Source organism: Elephantulus edwardii, unplaced genomic scaffold, assembly GCF_000299155.1.
Source record: "Elephantulus edwardii isolate Elephantulus edwardi_28Jun2011 unplaced genomic scaffold, EleEdw1.0 scaffold00245, whole genome shotgun sequence".
In the NCBI taxonomy this organism is placed as follows: Eukaryota; Metazoa; Chordata; class Mammalia; order Macroscelidea; family Macroscelididae; genus Elephantulus; species Elephantulus edwardii.
In genome coordinates, this window is record NW_006399995.1 from 4,012,822 (window position 1) to 4,034,466 (window position 21,645).

Here is a 21,645-nt window from a genome sequence, read left to right on the forward strand (position 1 = left end):
CTCTGTAAATGTTCATTAAAACTAATAAAATTTAATAATAATAAAAAACTCAACATGAAACAAGTGTATATGAATGAAACATTATGTAAATGAATTATTGTATGAAAACCAATAAAAATTTTTAAAAGTGAAAAAAAGGAAATATAGACAGCTCCTTAAAACTTAACACTTACATAAGTCTTACACAATTCCATACCTACAACCGAGTAATTGTCATCTATGGTTATTTCCAAGAAATAATCAGTGATATACATATTTAGTCATAAAAATGTTTGTAATAAGAAGAAACTGGTACATGACAATATATTACACTCATAAAATATAACAATATTAGAAATAAAGTTTTAGGAAAATTTAACTGCATAAGAAATAAAAAGGCAGGATAATTACAAAGAAATATTCAGCATCATTAAATCAATTTTAAAAAAATTGAATTGATCAAGAGGTATATAGATTGCCAAAGCCACCACGGGTTTATTTCTTCCAGCTGATCAGCTAAGAACCTATCTTAAAAAAGTCTTAGTAGGGAGAGGGGGTGTGCGTGGAGAAGGGTGCAACAATGAATGAATGGAATTCCAAAATCTCTGTAGATGTTCATTGAAATGAAAAATAAACAAACTAAATGAAATTTTTTAAAAAGTATAAAAAAAAAAAAAAGTCTTAGTGTGGCCTGTCCTGCTCTTCTGCTGGGAAAAGTTAACTTACCAGCCACACTGACTAGAGGTGTCTCCAGTCCTCTAGGCCTAGAATGTCCTGACCTGCAGCCTAGATCCCTGAACCCGTCACCTGGACTATCTAGCCCTGCTGCTTGGAAGTCCTGGTCCGACCACCTGGAGGATCTGGCCCCACTGCCAGGAGGACAACCTGATGCTACCACTCTGAATTGTGCCAGGGACACCAATATCACAGGTGAAGACATTTCATACCCCCTCCCAGAGCTTGAGGTGACTTTAATCCAGAAAACTCTGGATCCACCAAGTTGAATATTACTAAAAATACATTAAAAAAAATACAAATGACAAACAAGAATACTGTACCTAGGAAAGCTGTCCATCACATACAAAGAAGAGATTAAAATATTCTCAGAAAAGCAGAACATAAAGGAGTTCGTAAAAACAGGACTATTATTATTGTTAGGCGCCGTCGAGTCGCTTGTGACTCATAACGAACCTATGTACAAACAGCCCTAAAATCTGCTCTGTCTTGTGCCAATCGCACCACCTCTGACACACCCACCCCGATTATCCCAGCCACTGAATCAGTCCACCTCATAGAAGGTCTTCCCCTCCCAAGCATGATGTCCCTCTCCAAGTACTGGTCCCTCCTTACAACATGTCCGAAGTATGTCAGACGAAGCCTCAGAATCCTTGCCTTCAAGGAGCTGCCCAGTTTAACAGTCTCCTGGCTGAATCTGTTTGTTTTCTTAGCAGTCCATGGTACACCCAACACTCTTCTCCAGCACCACAGCTCAAAGGCATGAATTCTCCTTCTATCCTCCTTAACCACTGTCCAACTCTCTGACGCCTAACAAGTGATTGCAAAGACCATGGCCTGTATCAGATGCACCTTAGGCTCAAGAGAGACACCACTGCTCTTCAGTACTTTGGAGAGGTCCCTAACAACAGACTTTCCCACAGCAATATGTCTTTTAATTTCCTGGCTGCTGGTGCCAGGAGTGCTGACTATAGAGCCAACCAAACTAAAGCTGTGTACAATCTCAATCTCTTCACCATCCATCCTGATGCTGCCAATTGGTCCAGTGGTGAGAATCTTTGTCTTCTTGACATTGAGCCTCAATCCATATTGGAGGCTGCAGTCCTTGACACTCTGCAGCAGGTGCTTCAGGTCCTCTTCAGTTTCAGCAAGCAGGGTTGTGTCATCTGCATAACGCAGATTGTTGATAAATCGTCCACCAATCTTGACCCCACATTTCTCCTCATAGTGCCCAGCTTCCCAGATAATCTGTTCTGCATATAGGTTGAAAAGGTATGGAGATATGATGCATCCCTAGTGTACGCCCCTCCCAATTTTGAACCATGCAGTGTTCCCTTGCTCTGTTCTGATGACTGCCTCCTGGTCCACGTATAGGTTTCCCATTAGCACGAGCAAGTGTTCTGGGATTCCCATTCTTCTCGGAGTCTGCATACAGGTTGAAAAGGAAAACAAGACTGGTGTTGCAGAAAACACTGAGAGATGTCCTTCTTACAGAGGTACCACAGAAAGGAGGACGGACCAAAGTAACCAGCAACAACCAAAAAGAACTCAACAAAATGAGAGCAATAAACTCTTGCTTCCCAATAATTACACTGAAGGTAAATGCTTTAAATTAAGAGAAAAAGAGTAGCAAAATGGATTAAAAAAACAAAACCCCATCAATATGCTGTCTACAAGAGATGCACCTGAAAATTGAAGATAAGGAAAGACTAAAAGCATGGGAGGAAAACATAAAAGCAAATCGCAACCAGAATAAAAGTAGGAGTAGTGATATTAATCTCTGATAAAGGAGATTTCAGTGCAAAAACCATCACAAAGGACAAGGAACATCATTATATAATGCTTTACGGGTCAACAGAAAAAGAGGACATAATCATAATAAATATCGAAGCAACAAATGATAAAGCTTCAAAATACACAAAGCAAACATTAACAGAACTGAAAAAAGAAAACGACAACACTACTAGAGTAGCAAGAGACTTCAATACAACACTCTTGAGAAATCACAGAACTACCAGAAAGAAACTCAACAAAGATGCTGACGAATTAAACCACACAATAAACCAACTCGATCTCATAGACATACACAGGCTAATACACTCCAAGAAAGTGCAGTATACTTTCTTCACTAATGTGCATGGAACTTTCTCCAGAATAGATCACATCTTAGGTCACAGGGCAAGCATTAATAAATTAAAAAAAAAAAACATAGAAATTATAACAAAGCATCTTCTGAGAGTACAATGCTACAAAATTAGAAATTAATAACAAAAGGATAAAGGAGAAAACATCATACATTTGGAAGTTGAACACCACCTTGCTTGAACATGACTGGGTACTAGAAGAAATAAAAAATGAAATTTAAAAGTTTCTTAAAAGAAATGATAATGAAGACACAACTTACCCAAAACCCCTGGGAAACAGACAAAGCAGTAATCAGCAGTAAGCAAATACATCAAAAGGCAAGAAAACAAGATCACTGACTCTCTAACCCAACATCTCCTACAAATTTAAAAAGAAAAACCTGACACCCTTTAAAAAACCTGAAATTATAAAAATTAGGGCAGAAATAAATGAGATAGAAACAGAAAAACAATTGAAACCATCAACAAACCAGGTCTTGGGTCTTCAAAAAGGCCAATAAACTAGATGAACTACTAGCAAAACTCATAAAGGAAAAGAAAGAAAAGATATAAATACTCTGAGTAAGAGATGAAAGGGGCAATGTCACAAAAGAACCAACGAAAATAAGAAAGTTAACAATGAAGTATTATGAAAAACTATATTCAAACAAATATGAAAAACTAGAGGAAATGGACAAATACTTTGAAACTCACAACCTATCTAAACTGACACAGAATGAAACGGACTACCTGAACAGACTCATTACAAAAGAAAAAACTGAACAGGTAATAAAACAACTTTAACACGTTGCCGCAAATGAAGGCAAATGTGTTTCTAAGCACGGCTGTCAATTTAAAAAGTGTGCCGCAACATGTTAAAAAAGAAAAAGAAAAAGCCTGGACCAGATGGTTTTACAAGTGAATTTTATCAAAGATTCAAAGAACTGTCACCAATTCTACATAAAGGATTTCAGAAAATAAAAAAAGGTGGAAATCTCCCAGACTCATTCTATAAAGCAAACATACCCTTGATACCAAAGTCAAGTAAAAACACCACCAAAATAGAAGACTATAGGCTAATATCTCTTATGAACATATATACAAAATTGCTGAATAAAAACCTGGCCAATAGAATCCAAGAGTACATCAAAAAAATAATTTACCATGACCAAGTGGGATTCATAATAGGTATGCAAGGATGGTTCAAAATAAGAAAAACAATCAGTATAATTCATTACATTAGCAGAGCCACCACATGATCCTATCAATTGATGCAAAAAAGGCCCTTGACAAAATCCAACACCCATTCCTGATTAAAACATTCAACAAAATAGGTATTTTGTAAAATACAGTAAAAAGAATATCTGCAAAACCAAGAGCCAATATTCTCAATGAAGAGAGATTAAAGGCACTCCCTTTGAGAACAGGAACTAGGTAAGGATGCCCACTGTCACATTCAATATTGTATTGGAAGTTGTAGTTAAAGCAGTAAAACAAGAGAAGGAAATAAGAGGTATCCAAACTGGCAAAGAGGAGGGGAAAATATCTCTATACGCAGATGATATGATAGCATACTTAGAAAACCCCAAAGACTCAGCTAGAAAACTACTGGACATAGTCAACCAATTCAGCAAAGGGGCAAGATGCAAGATTAACATACAAAAATCAATTGGATTTCTCTACAGTGGCAAAGAGACTACAGAACTGGAGCTAAGAAAAACAATACTCATCACAATAGCTAACCACAAGATTAAGTACTTGGGAGTAAACCTAACTAGAAATACAAAAGACCTATGTAAAGAAAATAAGAAAACATTATTACAAGATCACAAAGAAAGACGTGGAGAAATGAAGAATATACCATGCTCATGGACAAGAAGATTCAATATTATGAAAATGACAATTCTACCAAAGGCAATCTACAAGTTGAATTCAATCCCAATACAAATAGCAATTCCATTCTTCAACGAGATAGAAAAGGCAATTTCCAATTTCATCTCGAAAGGAAAGAGATGCGAAATAAGCAAAGCACTCCCGAAAAAGAGAAACAAGATCCTATTACACAGCCATGGTAGACAAGAAGGCGTAGTACTGGTACTGTGACAGACACATAGCTCAATGGAATAGAATTGAGAACCCAGAAATCAGCTCATCTACCTATGGTTCACTGACTTTTGAGAAGGAGAAGAAATCAGTTAAGTGGGGAAACAAAAGCTCCTTTAACAAATAATCTTGGTAAAACTGGAAAACTATATGAAGAAAACTCAATCAAGACCTACACCTCACACCATACACATTCTGAATATATAAACACACCACTCTGAAAGACATTTAGACAGAAAAATGTCATCTTCATTTTTAGAAGTAAAAATCAATGTTTATTTTCTTTACTCCAATCAGTAAAATCTAGTATCAAATATATCTCTTTCATACATCAAAGCTTTGATCCTAGTGAAAATATGTAAAGGCATTTAAATTTGTTTTCAGTTTTGAGAGTAATATACAAAGCAATTCTAATGATGTTATTAAGATTACAGAAGTGTTATTCTTTCTAAAAAGTTCACATTGAAATAATAGATCTCACCATTACATCAAGTAGTATGACTATAAAAATATTTTTAAGAGTATAAAAATATTTTTTTTAAAACTTTTTCAATCATTCTAAGCATTTGGTTAGAAAATAACTTTAAAATACATGCAAACATTTTTAATAGTAAAAAATAAACCCTTGATATATATTGGGTTGTTGTTATGACGTGCTTGTCAAGTTGCTTGTCACTCATAGTGACACTATGTATAATAGCTCTGAACCCTGCTCTATCTCAAATCAACCTTATTATCTCTGACACGCCTACCCCCAAAACTGAGTCAATCTATCCATCCAGGGTCTCTCTCTCTCTTGTGCTGTCCCTCCATCGTTCCAAGCATGATGTCCCTCTCCAAGGACAGGTATCTCCTTGCAACATACCCAAAGCATGTCAGATGGTATCCTTGTCTCTAAGGTACAGCCTGGTATGACTCTTTCTAGGAAGAACCTGCTTGTTCTCCTAGCTGTTCATGATACATTAAATACTCCAGCACCACAACTCAAAGGCATCAATTTTCCTTCTATTATCTCTAGTCATTGTTCAGCTTTCTGATACATAGCAAGTAACTGCAAAGATCATGGCCTGGATCAGGTTTACCTTAGTCTCCAGATTGACATCACTGTTCTTCAGTATACTGGAGAGGTCCCTGACAGCAGATTTTCCCAATGCAATTCATCTTTTGATTTCCTGGATGCTGGTACTAAGAGTGTTGATTGTGGAGCCAAGTAAGCTGAGGCTTTCAACAATCTCAATCTCTTCACTATCATGATGCTGATAACTGGCCCAGTGGGGAGAATCTGTTTTGTTGATTTTGGGTTTCAATCCATATTGAAGGCTGCAGTCCTTGACCTTCTGCAGCAAGTGCATCACGCCTTCCTAAGTTTCAGCAAGCAAGGCTGCATCATCTGCTTAGTGTAGGTTGTTGATGAGTCTTTCTCCAATCCTGATGCCACATTCCTCCTCATATAGCCCAGCGTCCTGAATGATCTCTTCTACATATATATTGAAAAGGTACAGAGAGAAGATGCATCCTTGGCATACACCTTTCCTGATTTTAAGCCATGCAGTGTTTTATTGTTCTGTTCTGACAACTGCTTCCTGGTCCAAGCATAAGTTTCACATAAGCACAATCAAGTGTTCTGAGTGCTAAACTGTATATTGGGTACCAAAATAATAATTATGACTCAGGCTAATGGATTTGTACATCTTTAAGAATTTTTTTAAATCTTCACTACTCTAACAAGAAAAAGCTGAGATGGCCTATAAATTAGAAAAGAAACCACTAAGTTTCCTTTACTGTCTGAAACAAAGGAAGAGTAATTTCCCTATCTTTCTCTGAATCGCTGACAGTAGAGGAAAGAAACACAGTAAAGAGCTCTATGTTATTATTGTTACTTGCCATCAGGTTGATTCCAACACCTGATGACCCATGTGTGCAAGCTAAGAGGGAACCACAGGATTTTAAAGGTTTACGTCGAGAAGTAAATCTTAAGTTTTGAGGTAGGTTTATATAACATTAATCTTTCAGTTAAGAATTAGGTGCTTAAATAATATTTTATAGTTGAGTGGTTTCTTTGGGTTTTGGTTTTTTAAAAATGAAAGTTTAAACAGCTAATTTGGTTCTCACTTGACCAAGATGGTCCTTAGAAACTAGGATGGTTAGACTTCATCTCACATACTTTGGGCATACTGTTAGAAGAGCCAGTACATGGGGGAAAAAAATTAAGCTTAGAAAAATAGTGGATCACAGGGAGCTCTGGTGGCCAAGTGGCAAGAAGCTGCACTGCAATCTCAGAGGTATGCGGTTCAAATCTACCAGATGCTCCGCTGGAGAAGGAGGAGCAATCTACTCCTGTACCACTCAGATCCAATTTGATGGTGCACACACAAAAAATAAAAGAAAAAAATTTAAAAAGAAAAATAGTGGATCAACAAAAGAAAGGAAGACCCTCAACCAGAAGAATTAACACAATGTCCATAAAAATAGGTTTAAGGGCAGCAAAGATTGTGAAGATGGTTCAGGAAAGACAAGTTTTGAGATCCACGTGTTATAGTCAACTTGATGGCATCTAACAGCAATAACAACGCAAATTTTTCAACAACATTAGTTACATTTTTCACATTGTGTCAACATACTCTTGAACAGCTTTTAGGTTGCTCTTTTTCAGTACTGTAGTTTTCTATCCTTTAATTTCTCCTCTTTACTTTAGAATAACTGTGGAACTTTGGTGTTCTAGAAATTTTTTTTTTAATGGAACATATAGCACTTGCTGTGGAAGGTCAGGGTCTTCAGTATGGACTGAGATTCAGTAATAAGAAAACAAAGATTCTCACCAATGGGCCGATTGGCAGTGTCATAATGGATGGTGAAGAGACTGAGATTGTTCACAGTTTTGGTTTGCTTGGATCCACAGTCAACACTCTTGGCACCAGCAGCCAAGAAATTAAAAGACATATTGCGATGGGAAAGTCTGTGGTTAGAGACCTCTCTAAAATGAAGAAGTGCAAAGATGTCAGTCTGGAGGCTAAGGTGCACCTGATACATGCCATGGTCTTTACAATCACTTGATATGCACAGGAGAGCTGGACAATGACAAGGGATGATAGAAGGAGAACTGATGTCTTTGAGCTGTAGTGCTGGAGAAGAGTACTGAATATACTATGGACTGCTAGGAAAACAAACAGGTTTGTCCTAGAGAGGGTGAAGCTGGGCTGCTCCCTGGAGGCAAGGATTCTGAAGCTTCATGTGACATACTCTGGGCATGTTGCAAGGAGGGAGCAGTCCTTGGAGAGGGGCGTCATGCTTGGGAGGGTGGAGGGACAGCGCAGGAGAGGAAGACCCTCTATGAGGTGGATTGATTCAGTGACTGGGGTAATAACGGGGGCAGGTGTGTTGGAGATGGTGACATTGGCACAGAATAGGGCAGAGTTTAGGGTTGTTGTATATAGGGTCGCTATGAGTCGCAGGCGACTTGACGGCACATAACAACAACAGCATACTCACAGATAATATTCCTTATTATATGTACCACTCTAGTTTTTCTCAGGAAGGTAAATTCAGGGAACCTCCTAGTCTTAAGAGATGTACTTAAGTCTGAATTTGAATATTTTGAGTTCTGTTCATACCCCTCTCCTGTTCTAACAGAGTCTATCTAGTTTATTATGGCTCTAATTAGAACAGATAGCAACGATAACTAGGCACCATCTAGTTCTTCTGACAATGGGTGGGAAAGTCTACAGCCTGTGTAGGCTAATAGCACTATTTATTAGTTTCTTCTCTGAGAACTTACCTAACTTCTTTCTCTCCTGTGCTTAACAAGTCACAGTTAAGTTAAATTCAAATTCATCTTTTTCAAGTCAGGGGAGATGCTGGTCGATCTGAACTACCAGAGCAGTTGGCAGTATAACTTCCTGAGGATTATGCCAGCAGAGCTCCTTACGTTGTTGTTAAGAGCTACTGAGTTGGAACTAACTCAAAGCTCACCATTCAGCAGGTTTTGGGTCACTGTGGATCACATGGGAAGAGACTACTCATCTTTTGTGGATCAGTTGGTGAATCCTGAGAGTAGCCACAAAAATAATGCCCTCCTGCACACTTTCACACACATTTTTGAGATGTTTGCTGTATAGATTTCTTATTCAAAATAACCATCAATATTTCAAATTTGGTCAAAAGCACAGCCTTTACATAATTGGCACCACTGATCTAGTGGTAGGAAACTGAGATGCAATCCCTAAGGCATGTGACTTGAGGCCACCAGCTTCTCCACTGGAAAAGGATGGGCAATCTCCTCCCATGTGAATAACTGCCTCTAAAAACCTGCTGGAGGGTCAGCTATGAGTCAGTTCTGACTCTACAGTAAGTGACAACAACAATCAAAAGAAAACAAAAACCTTTTAATCCTACATTTTCCAAGGTGTCTAGACTATACTGCTTTTAGAACAAAGAAAAATATTACTTCAAGAAACAGCAATCACAACCAATACACAAATCCCTGAGTTGTGAATGTTCAACTTGGGGGACAACTCCTGTTACTGTTGTTGTTGTTAGGTGCCTTCGAGTCAAGTATGGCTCATAGTGACCCTATGAATAGAAGATCTGAACCCAGTTCTGTCCGGCACCATCCTCACACTTTCTGACACAAAAGAGGCCATTGCAGTAGTCAGCGTCAGCCACCTGGTTGAGGGTTTTCCTCTCCTTCGCCAACCCTCCACCCTTCCCAACATCATGTCCTTCTCCAAGGAATAGCACCTCCTAGTAATATGTCCAAAGTATGTCATCATTCTTGCCTCCAAACAGCATTCTGGCTGTACCCTCTCCAAGACATATTCATTTTCTCGGCATCCATGGAATGTTCAGTGAGTGCTCTTCTCCAACACCACAGCTCAAAGGCATCAATTATTTTTCTGTCATCCTTATTCACTGTCCAGGTCTTGGATGCATCAGAAAGACCATGGCCTGAATCAGAAGCACCTTAGTCCTCAAACTGACATCACTACTACTCAATAATTTGGATAAAGGTCCCTAGCTGCCATTTACCCATTACCTTATTTCCTGTCTGCTCGTTATTAAGGGTGTTAACTGTGGATCCAAGTAAGATTAAGCTGTTGACAGTTTTAATCTCCTCTCCATCCATTATGACATGGCCTAATGGTCCAGTGGTTAAGAATCTTTTTCTTGATATTGAGACGCAATTTATACTGAAGGCTGCATTCTTTGATCTTGTGCAACAAGTGCTTCAAATCTTCCTCAATTTCAGTAAGCAAAGTTGTGTCATCTGCATAACACAGGTTATTGATGAGTTTTCCTCTGATCCTGATGCCACATTCCTCTTCATAGAGTCCAGTTCTTCGATAATAATGCTTAGCATACAGACTGAACAGGTATGGAGACAGAATACATCCCTGACGCATTTCCTTCTAAATTCCAAACTATGCAGTCAGTGCTCTCCTGCTCCAGTCACACAACAGCCTCCTGGTCAAGGGTTTTTTTTAAAAAATCATAATGAAAAATTAGAAAAATCAGTAGGAACTGGCTATAAATCCATAGCACAGGAATATAAGAGTATTATGTAGCCATTAAGAATAATATTGTTATGCACATCCCAAAACTTCTCCAACAGGGTAAAAAGGGAAGCCACAGACTGGGAAAAAGTATTTGGTAATGACATGTCAGGTAAGGGACTTATATCTAGAATTTATAAAATACTTGAGAACCACAAGATAAAGGTAAATAATCCAACTGAAAAATGGTCACAGGATATGAAAAGACACTTCATCAAAGAAGACAGTCAGATGGCCAACAAGCACATGAAGAAATGTTCAAAATCCCTAGCTCTATAAGAGACACAAATCAAAACAACTATGAGATATCATCTCACCCCAGTCAGAATAGCAAAATTTAACAGAACAGCAAGCAACAAATGCCGGCGAGGTTGTGGAGAAACTGGAACCCTTATTCACTGTTGGCGGGAGTGTAAAATGGTGCAACCACTGTGGAAGGCTGTATGGCGCTTTCTCAAAAAGTTGCAAATAGAGATATCATTTGACCCAGCAATTCCACTACTGGGAATATATCCCAAAGAGACCATAACTAATACCCAAGCAGATATATGCACACCCATGTTTATCGCGGCTTTGTTCACAATAGCAAGGAGGTGGAAACAACCCAGGTGCCCATCAACAAACGAATGGATAAAGAAGCTGTGGTATATTCAAACAATGGAATACTATGCAACATTGAAAAACAAAGAACTCATGCAATATTATTCAAAATGGGTGAGCCTGGAGGGCATTATTCTGAGTGAAATATCTCAGTCACAAAAGGACAAATATTGCATGGTGCCACTGCTGTAGAATGGGACTGATATCAGGGTTGGGGTAAGACTGAGAAAGGCTGGATGGATTGTGTATACTGCACTGAAACAGATGAGGGAGAGAATAATTTAAAAGTGATGTATGATAGGCTTTTATGGTTATCACAAGAGTCCACAATTAAGGTTGCATAGTGGAGTGTACTTGGGGCGGTGGGAGGGGTGCGAGGGGGATTGTGTACCAGGGAAGGAATGTTTCTTTTGCTTTTCAAAGAGAATAGCGAACTGAGGATTGGGGATGGTGGTGGTGACTGGGTAGGGAGAGAAGTGCAGCAAGGAATGAATGGAAATCCAGGGTCTCTGTAAATGTTCATTAAAATTATTAATTAAAAAACCCAACATAATGCATGGGAATGATTGTATGAAACTATGAAACACAATGTAAATAAAGAATAGTGTGATACATAATGTACATGAACTTTGTAAGCAAAACAATATAAAATTTTTTAAGAAAGCATAAAAGAATATATACTTCAAAGAAAAAAAGAGTAATATTGCTGTTTAATAGAAAAGATGCTCAAGGTACACAAATTTTTAAATTATAAAACTAAGTATTACATTAATTTTAATAAAATCTCATGTAAGCAAGAGTGGCATCCACTTCCTAAACAACATGCCTTCGGAAACTCTATGAACTTTGATAAATGTCGTTAGTTGTAGAGGGTATGGATCTTTTGTTCATAGGGTCACTATGAGTCGTGCTCGACTTGAAGGCAATCGACAAGGAAAACATAAGTAAAGACAGTTATGTTGTAAAGAGCATCTTCAAGAATATATAAAATGTCATTAAGGACTGTTTGGGTAGTAAGAATAATCAATATACCATTTGCAAAAATAGACTTGTATTACTAGTGTAATAAATTTATTGTATAAAACTGGCAAGACTAAAATGAATCATGAATGGTTCTTTTGTTTTCAAAAGTATAATGTGCTGAATTAATAAAATTAGACAAATGTGAGCAAATTCCTTTATTTTTTGTAAGCCATCATCATGTCAATTTACCTGATGGTGGCTCCTTGCACAAAATAACTGGACTACCATGATTCATAAGGTTTTAATTTGCTAATTTTTTGAAGTAGATTTCTAGGCCTTTTTTACAACCCAATTCTTAAAGCTGCCTAAAACCTAGTATTCAGTGTAAAAAATATGCTAAACAATGTTTCTTCTTCCTTATTAAGGGAAGACTGAATTTTTGTTTCTGACACCAAAAGAACTAAATATATCCTGGGATTTCTTTTCTGTTCCTCAAATAATTATCCCCCTATTCCTAATCTTCAATGACTTTTACCACTGAATTTTTCTATTCTTGTTTAAACACATATTTAAAACACATACATAACTAAAATTAAAATAATTAAAACACATACAAACAAAAAGAATGTTTTCAAAGTATATAAAAACAGATGACTAGATTGATACACTAGAGTACACTTCTCTAGTATCTTCATCTATACTGTGTAATTATGACTGAGAGGTTGAGGAGGATGGAGAAGTAAAAAAGATGTTTACTATATAAATACATGCAAACAAAAGAGCAAAACCTCTAACTAATTATCTTTACACTATGAGAGATCATGACTCTTCTGAAAGCATATAATTATAGAATCCTTTCCCAGAAAACTACAGATGAAATGTATTTCTATATTATCCTCATTTCCTAATTAAAGTACCTATAAATCAAAAGAGAAGTTACCCATAATTACAAATTTAAGAACTTTATGATTAAATAACATATATTTTTCTGATGTTAAAAAGTTAATATTTTGGAAAAAAAAAGTTAATATTTTGCTTTTTATTTTTTTATGAATATACACATCTTTTAGCACTTGCATATTTCTATACTAAAATACAGTATATATCTACTTCACTTTTTTAGAAAAAATATTTCTTTTGTATTATATCACAAAATATCTGGATAAAACATCTCACTCCTTTCCAAATTCTCAGATAGGACTCTAAGCAATACACCTTTCAGGCAACAAACAGACAAGAATATCCAAAAACATATAAAAGGATTTGTTAAGAATTTTATCTTTTTAAAAACTATATAAACAAAAACAAAATTCACACTAGTATAAGTGTTTTTAACCAACTAAGATAAAGTATTTCAAACAGGCAAATTTACATGCAGAACCCCAAGTACTGATATTACCAATATATGTAAATGTCATTAGGTGCCATCAAGTCGAGTAAGACTCATAGCTACCCTATACAACAGATGTGAACTCTGTTTATCCTAAGCCATCTTTATCATATCTGACAAACTTGAGCCCATTGTAGCATATCATATATTTTAAAAACTGAGGCAGATTCATAAAACGCTTCTGAATATACTCACAGAAAGATAGTTGTTAATGTCCACATCATCAGTGATGGTCTGGCGTTCTCCTTTATGGTTAATTTTGCGAAATCTTCGTCGAGACTGTCTGGCAGGAATTTCTCTTTGTAATATGCTATCTTCATTATCTTTGGAATTTTCTACCTGAAACACATGTTCATATTCTTGGTTAAATATCCAATTTTTCCATATTATTGATAATCTACGAAGTTTTAACAGGCTCATAAGGAAGCTTCATTTACTTCTTATGAGAAACTGCCACAAGTAAGCTGTCTGTTTAAGACAAAGCTTATGAGTTAAAAAAGAAATAAAGATGACATTTATATAAAGATCTGGAGACCACAGTTTCCTTCCAGGAAATAGTCTCTCTTGCTCACATGAACACTATCTTCTAAATAAAGTCACTTACCAAAAAATGAAGGCAGCTGCCTATATCTACACATTGAATAATTACAACATCTGAGTTATGCTAATCATAAACTTCCCAATAGTATACTATATATACACGTGAGTGTGTGTATATATCTCCATATATATATATATATAATATCTATAAAGACTATTAAGTATTAGCATTTTACAATTACTAAGAATGTATATAAATAAACTGTTCACACAACAGCCTTGCAAAGAAGATATTACCATTTCTACTTTATAGATACACAAAGACAGACTCAAAGAACTTAAGTGTTCTAGTCCAGCTGATCTTCTAGGAGGTTTTCAGAGGCTATCACCCATGAGATGACGACTCACTTCTCTCCTGCAGAACAGCTGGTGGATTCCTATCACCTGCCTTTGGTTTGGCAGTGCAACTCCTTACCACTAAGTGATCAGCGCTCCCTTCAGTTATAGAACAGTGATACAATTATTAATTATACAGTAATTAAATGTGAAAAGAGACCTATGATATTGGCACAGATCACACGGCCTGGGTAACCACAAATTAAATAACTCAAAAAATGAATTAATTTTTAGGAAAGTATATTGGCACATTAAAAACAGACCTTAAAACTAAACTCAAATTCTATAAAACATCAAATTATTATTTTTGTTTTCTTCCATGATTATTACTCTAATATACCTGATTATATTTTTCAAAAATAGCATGGAGCCTCTATTTCTGGGAGTCTAGGTCAATCCTTGCTTGCTCCATCTGCTCCTCAAGCATGGGTTTTCTGTGCAGTTTTACTGTTTGCCTATGTTCTCTACGCAGACTTGTTATGGGACAAAAGCAAACTGAGTAAAATTGCAGATGGGAAAAAGAGTGTTTGAGAGTATAATGTTGAGAACTGGTTATTTTTTTCTCCCAATATAGCATAAGTATAGGCTCCCACAGATTTATTTCACTCTTCATTTTAAATTCCATGTTGTTTTTGAGGAAGTATTGGGTGATAAGTAGTTGTTTTCAACTACTTACAAGATTCTGGATTTTAAAATAGTATTTAAATAATGAACTAATAAAGTAAAAAGAAAATCTTATCATGAGGATAACTGATTATCTTATTATGATTAGATAATAATCTTATCTAAGTGTGTCTCAAATTAAAACTTGGAAGAGGATAGGGAGTAGGAAACCTGACAAATAAAAAGAAATAAAAAAATTATTTTTCTGACATAATAAATTTAATTATATGATTAAAAGTATCATGTTAAAAGGGTTCTTGGTAATAAAAAAGAAAAACCCACCACCCCAAACCTACTGATAAATTAGCAAAGTATTAGAAAAACGGGCAGGGAGATATTAATATGAAAACACATAGGACAATATATACAACCTCATTATAAAAAATTAATTTAAAAGAAGAGATTTCCTTTTAACTTGCCAGAGTCAAGTGACTTGCATATCAAGTGTTTTGGGGTAGTGTTAGGTAACAGCCATTCACTATGACTAGCAAAGCTATTTAAATCTGAAAGCACCTGCATGACTAAAATAATCTGATAGACTCTCTCTCTCATAGTTATCATTAATGTGTCAGGTGGTCATGATCTTCAGAATAATCTACTGTAAATTCTAACTCCTATGATGTTAATAGGCTAGCTCTGCCAGTCTTGGGGTAAGCAGCAGCAATGTAATCCTAAATGCATGCAGTTCAAATTTACGGCTCCTCTGTGGGAGAAGGATGGGTAATCTCCTCTCATGTGATTTACTGCCTCTGAAAATCCACTAGAGGGTCAGCTATAGATTGGTTGCAACTCAAGAGCATACAAGATGACGTCAATAAAGCAGGATTACAAGTGAAGCTGTAAGGATATGATTGCATGTGATTAAGAGTAGGTCTCCGTAGATGTGTGGCCTGCAAATTTCTGTTTCAAACTCAACTCATTGAGATCAAGTCATAACTAATTCATAGCTGACCTCTGAGTGGATTTACAGGGGCTGCAAATTGTACATGAGGAGACAACCTATCTTTCTCCAATGGAGTGGCTAGAAGTATGTTCTTTGGGTTAGCAGTGCAACTCTCTAGAGACAACACCAGAGCTCCCTTTTATTTGTGCACTGGCATAGATTTTTGTCAGAGACACATCAGACAAAGCTTGCCATACTTGCTGACTTTGGACATTTCAGGAGCTAAAGCTATCTATGCCTCTGAATTCCAACAAAGACCAATGGACCTGTCAGCTTCCAAAACCCTGTCTGCTGCCAATGACTTAAGACTTTGCTTCCCATGACACCTCCACCTTGAGGTCTGACCCACTAGGATTTAACTTTACGTGCACACAAGATATTTCTCTGAAATAAATCTAACTCTCAAAACACACACATACATACACATGCCTCAATGGTTTTGCTTTTCTAGACAAGGCCAGACTAAGACTCCACCAAAATAGTAAACATATACTTCTAAATGTATACTTTAACCAAGTTTTTCATGAACGTTGAAAATTTTCATTTACTGAGGCAACAAAGATTTGTAGTAGTAAACAAAAGCTCCTTTCATTTTTGTATCACAAAATAGTAACAGTGAATAACAGAGGGGGAGGAGAATAAAATAAAGAGTCCACAAATACAATGAAATAACATGGCAATTACTTCAGAATTCTCAGAAATATAAATACTGGAATTATTTTCAATAGTCTGTTCTCAGAAAATTTAACTCAGAAAGCACCTAAACTATGGTCAATAATAGATTTACAACTTGAAAAATAAAAACCATAAATATAGTTGACAACAATTTATGGTGATTTATACAAACAAATATGACAATTTTTTTTGCTAACACTTGAGAATAAAATGGAGATAAAGTGCTTCTTGTCCCCCTAAATATATATTTGTCTTGCATAATCACAGTACAATCATGATAATCAACAGATTATTATCTAACCCACAATTCATATTCAAATTTCACAATGTCACAGAGCAGTGTTTTTTTTGTTTTTGTTTTGTTTTTGTGCATGTACCGTCAAATCAGATCTGACTGGTACAGGAGGAGACTGTCCCTCCTTCTCCAGTGGAGCATCTGGTGGATTTGAACTGTGAACCTCTGGGATTGCAGTGCAGCTTCTTGCCACTAGGTTACCAGAGCTCCCTACAGAACAGTGTTTTATACAAGGTCAAACACTGCACTTAGTTATGTCTCTTTTCTCCTGTTAATTGAAATAATTGCCTTTTTGTGTTTCTTGATAATGGAATATTAAACAAGTATAGGTCAGTATATTTGTAAAATGAATTTAAGATGTGATTTTCTTGATACTTTCTAATGATTAATTAATTCCATGTATTTAGCAGGAATATATTATGGGACAGTTTATTTGTCGTCAATATATCATATCTGGTAAAGCATAGCAGTATATAGATGATAGTAAACATTGATAATAAAGTTACAATGGTATCAGCTTTATTTTCCCAAAGAAAGTCAGTAATTTTCCCTTTGAAAATGATTTGTGAGGAACTAGACTGAGTCAATGTAAACATCTTGCTCCTCTTACTCAAGCATTAGCCCTCAAATTTCACCATTCATTCATTAATTTCTACCTTAACTATTCCTTATATATTAATAGCTGGTATTACACTATCAAGAAGAGTCTTACCATCTGTCTTATTAATTCAATCATGCCTATCAGTATGATTTGTGAATTCTTTTAATATTCACTAGGTTATTACTTATTAATGAATTTTTATTTTAATTCTCAAATTGTACCATATTTGACCAATGAGAGTCCTTTCAATCTGGTTCCCGTGTCCTTTTGACAAGTCTCCATAATTTTCTTAATGTTTTGTAACTTATGGGATGAATGATGCATTTATTTTTTATCTTGCTAGGAAAGTAAATGACAAGGGTTATTTATCTGTAATCTCTCATTAAATCACACATTTAATTTTCTGCATGTTTAGATGTAAAACTTATCTTTAAAAATAAAATGGCAACATAAACACACAAAAAAATCCACTTAAAAATGTTTTAAAAAATTTAAATTCACTTAAATTTCATTAAAGTGAAAATCTAAATTTGAGCTAGAACTCCTATTCATTAGTCAATAAAACTGTCTTTAGTTGATAGGTCATACTTATGACAAAAGTAAAACTCAACTATCCAACTATTTTGCACATTAACATATATATTTGTCAGTAGAAAATACTGAGTAGGTACAAAATGAGAGTTAACAGTAGCCGTGATAATTAAAGTTATGTCAAAACCTGGCTGGGTATGAAGCTAACAGTCAGTTACATAAAGATGCAGTACTCTTCCATTTAGTGATCTGATAATACAGTCACCCTGTGTTTTTATAAACTCTGATTTCCATATAATGACTTAGTCTTTGTAACTCAATCATGTCTGTAAGTCAGAAGCGAGTGTAATAACTTTTTTATGGTAAAGCAGTTCACAAACTATGTATTCATAAATATACTGATGATAATGAAAATCAAGGTTCTTTATTATTGTTAAATGAAAAAAAAATGGACATAAACTCTAGATTTTAGCTAATAAAAAAAACAGTGATGTTCATGTATGCTCATACAGACAGGCATTTTTATGATACCCGTTCACTGACAGGCCCTGGAAACAAGGTACCAGCAGCAACAAACACAGATGACAAACCATCTTGGTTGCAAAATACTATTTTGCACTTAAAGATTATATTTAGTCAAAGTGATTTTCCCCTCTTTACATTAAAAAACACTAATAGCTTATCTATAACACACTGTTGACACTTTTAAAAAGGAAAACAAACAAAAAAGGAGCTAATAATTAAAAAGAAAAAATATAAACACTGGGTCATTTCTTACTGAAATCTAATTCTGTATGTCTTCCTCTTATTTTTTTTAATCATTCTTATCTTTTTTTTTCAGGGAACAACTTGTAAATAGACAAAAAGTTAAATTGAAAGAAAAATTAGAAGACTTCATTTTCAAAGCAAACTTTAACTTACTTTCTGGTAGAAGGAGTGAAAAACCACCAGTCAAATTTGGAAGATGTTACGTATAATTGTATCAGGTTTTACTTTTTTCCCAAGATCAGAAAATCTTTGGAGAATTTGAAAATGCACCTAAATCAATTTGGCATATGGGTTAATAGTATTTCTAAAAGGTCATAATAATGAAACTTCCTCGGATGTGGAAAATCTACTATATTTACAGTTGAAAGTAAAGCATATTACAATTCAATATTCTTTAAAGTTCTTACCACAATCATTTCTGAAGGCTCTAATACAAGACAGTCACATCCTCTTTTTCCTCCAAACTGCTTACCAAAACTATAAAAAACAAAAAAATAATTTCTTTAGCAAAGGTTATGAATAAAATACATTAACATAGGAAAATAGTAAAAATCTAGGAATTAACCAATAAATTCTCATTCTGTCACATTAGAAAAAATAAGTACTAAAACAAAAAAACCCAAAAATACAAACAAAAAAAAATTTTTTTTTTTTTTGATGCAACAGCAAGAGATAAGAGGTTTATTGCAGAGCTCCTGGCCGACCCTTATCTCTAGCAGGAGACAAAGGAGCCGACCCAGAGCAGACAAACAAAAAATTTTTAATTTCACAATTATAACTTCTCAATTCAATTATGTATAAATATTCTTTTAAATTTCTGCTTTTAACTGTATCTAATACCATGATAAAAGATATATATCTAATTTTGGTATATATTAGGTATCATGTCAGTCACTGTTTACATTTTGCACATCTTGTTAGTATATGTTTAAAGTAAAAAAAAACAAAAACAAAAACAACAAAACATTTGTAAAGAATTATATCACAACTACCCAACATATTTTGGAGAGATGTTAAACAAAAGACAGAATAAACATTAAAAATGTGCACATCTCAGTATACAGAAACATGTGAGAAGAGATAACGGTTAAACTCAACAATAAATTATACACTGGAGGCACAAGTTAGCTTTTGGGGAAAATTAAAGCTGGATCAGTACTAAAAGTAAATGTGAATATTTCTATTTTTTTTTGTCTGAAAAAAGTTTGAGAAAATTTTTTAAAAATCAAAGGAATGATATAAGGAAAGATTATCACATTAAAAAATTAACTGAATAAAAAGCCAAATGGTTCGAATAGAAAATTATGTGTCAATTATGTAAGATATGGGAGTGTAACATGGGAGTGTGTACTTCAAAGCCATTTTAAAGCAAGCTACAATATTTTAATAAAGGGTAATTTACTACCCACAGCTAATTATAACTAAAGAGAGGGGAACCACTACACTAGCATAAAATATAAAGTGCCAAAAATAATAAATATGAAGTTATTAATACGTAAAATGACATAAGGGATTGAAAATAAGGCTTTAATAAAGGCAGTGACATAGTATGCATCTTTAGGGAGAGGCTCAATATTTTTACAATGTCAATTTAACCCAATTTACATATAAAGTTACATATAAACGTCAGTTTACAACAAAATTCAAATCATCATACAAAATTATTTTTTATAAAGTTAAAAATCTTGTTGTTAAAATAGTATTCTGTAAAATTTTATTTTGATTTGTGTTTTCCTATACAAATTCCTAAATCATTTACTGCATAAAAGGCTCTAACCTGAAAAAACTCCACAAAATGACAAAACTAGACAAAGTATATAAGTTTTAAGACACTGATATAGAGGTAGGATAAGACTTTAGATCCTGAGACAAGGAACAAGATTAAGATAATTCCTATACTTCATTTCATTACTTATGGACAATTCCTCACCACAGTAGAGGGAGAGAAAAGCTTGCTGGAGCTGCAATCTCAATGAATAAATGAGACAAGGATAAAATTACGGAAAAGATGATTAGTATTTGCAGGGGAGAGTATCAGAAAAGAAGGAGCTGCAGACAAACAACCTGACAAATACACATACAATATACATATGTGCTCATGCTTCAGAGAACCTTGAATCTTGGATAAATACTGCTGTTATGTGAATATATCAGAACAAGCCAAAAGCTGGGCAAAAAAACCATTAAAAGTAATTCTGTGACCTCACACAGGAATAGGATTCTTGATTCTAACAGCCAAAGTGGAAAGATCACATTTTTTATATGAGGTAGAGTTCTCAGGAATGGATTTCCTCAGTAATGTGATAATCTTGAACACAAGAAAGCACCAGATTAGGACAAAAATAATAAAAGGCTGAAAATGATTAAATGGATTCCAATTAGCCAGCACAATGTTAAGGGCAAATACAAATATATATTCACAATGGGCAATATTCAATAACAAGACAGAACACAAACATACAAAGAAGAAAATATAATCCATAACCAAAAGAAAAATTCATCAATTAGACTCAGAACTGTCAGAAGTTAACCCACACATTCATTCACTGGCCCACCAATCTGAACCTCCTCATAGCTATCTTTCTTTCTGGGAACTGTGAAGGATTCAAATTGCCAGAAAGATAAAGCCTGAATTCCAGAACCATCTCAGGAACAGGTTTGAGGCTTTGAACACTAATGAGCGAAGGCCAGATGAGTGGTGGGAGGATATCAAGGGTATCATCCAGGAAGAGTGCAAACAGTCATTACAAAGACAGAAGTGGAAGAAAAGACCAAAATGGATGTCAGAAGA

The 21,645-nt window shown here is 35.2% G+C and overlaps 1 protein-coding gene across 4 annotated transcripts in view; it reads right to left on the reverse strand.

Annotated features, from left to right (window-relative positions):
* The window catches only part of RAPGEF6 (Rap guanine nucleotide exchange factor (GEF) 6), a 274,324-nt gene that overhangs the window by 162,288 nt on the left and 90,391 nt on the right, over positions 1–21,645 (reverse strand). For all 4 annotated transcript variants that reach the window (XM_006899057.1, XM_006899058.1, XM_006899060.1 and 1 more), the window contains exons 5-6: positions 19,262–19,331; positions 13,638–13,781 (exon numbers count right to left, since the gene is read on the reverse strand). In XM_006899057.1, the coding sequence (XP_006899119.1) occupies positions 13,638–13,781; positions 19,262–19,331 (214 nt within the window). The remainder of the gene's footprint in view (positions 1–13,637; positions 13,782–19,261; positions 19,332–21,645) is intronic.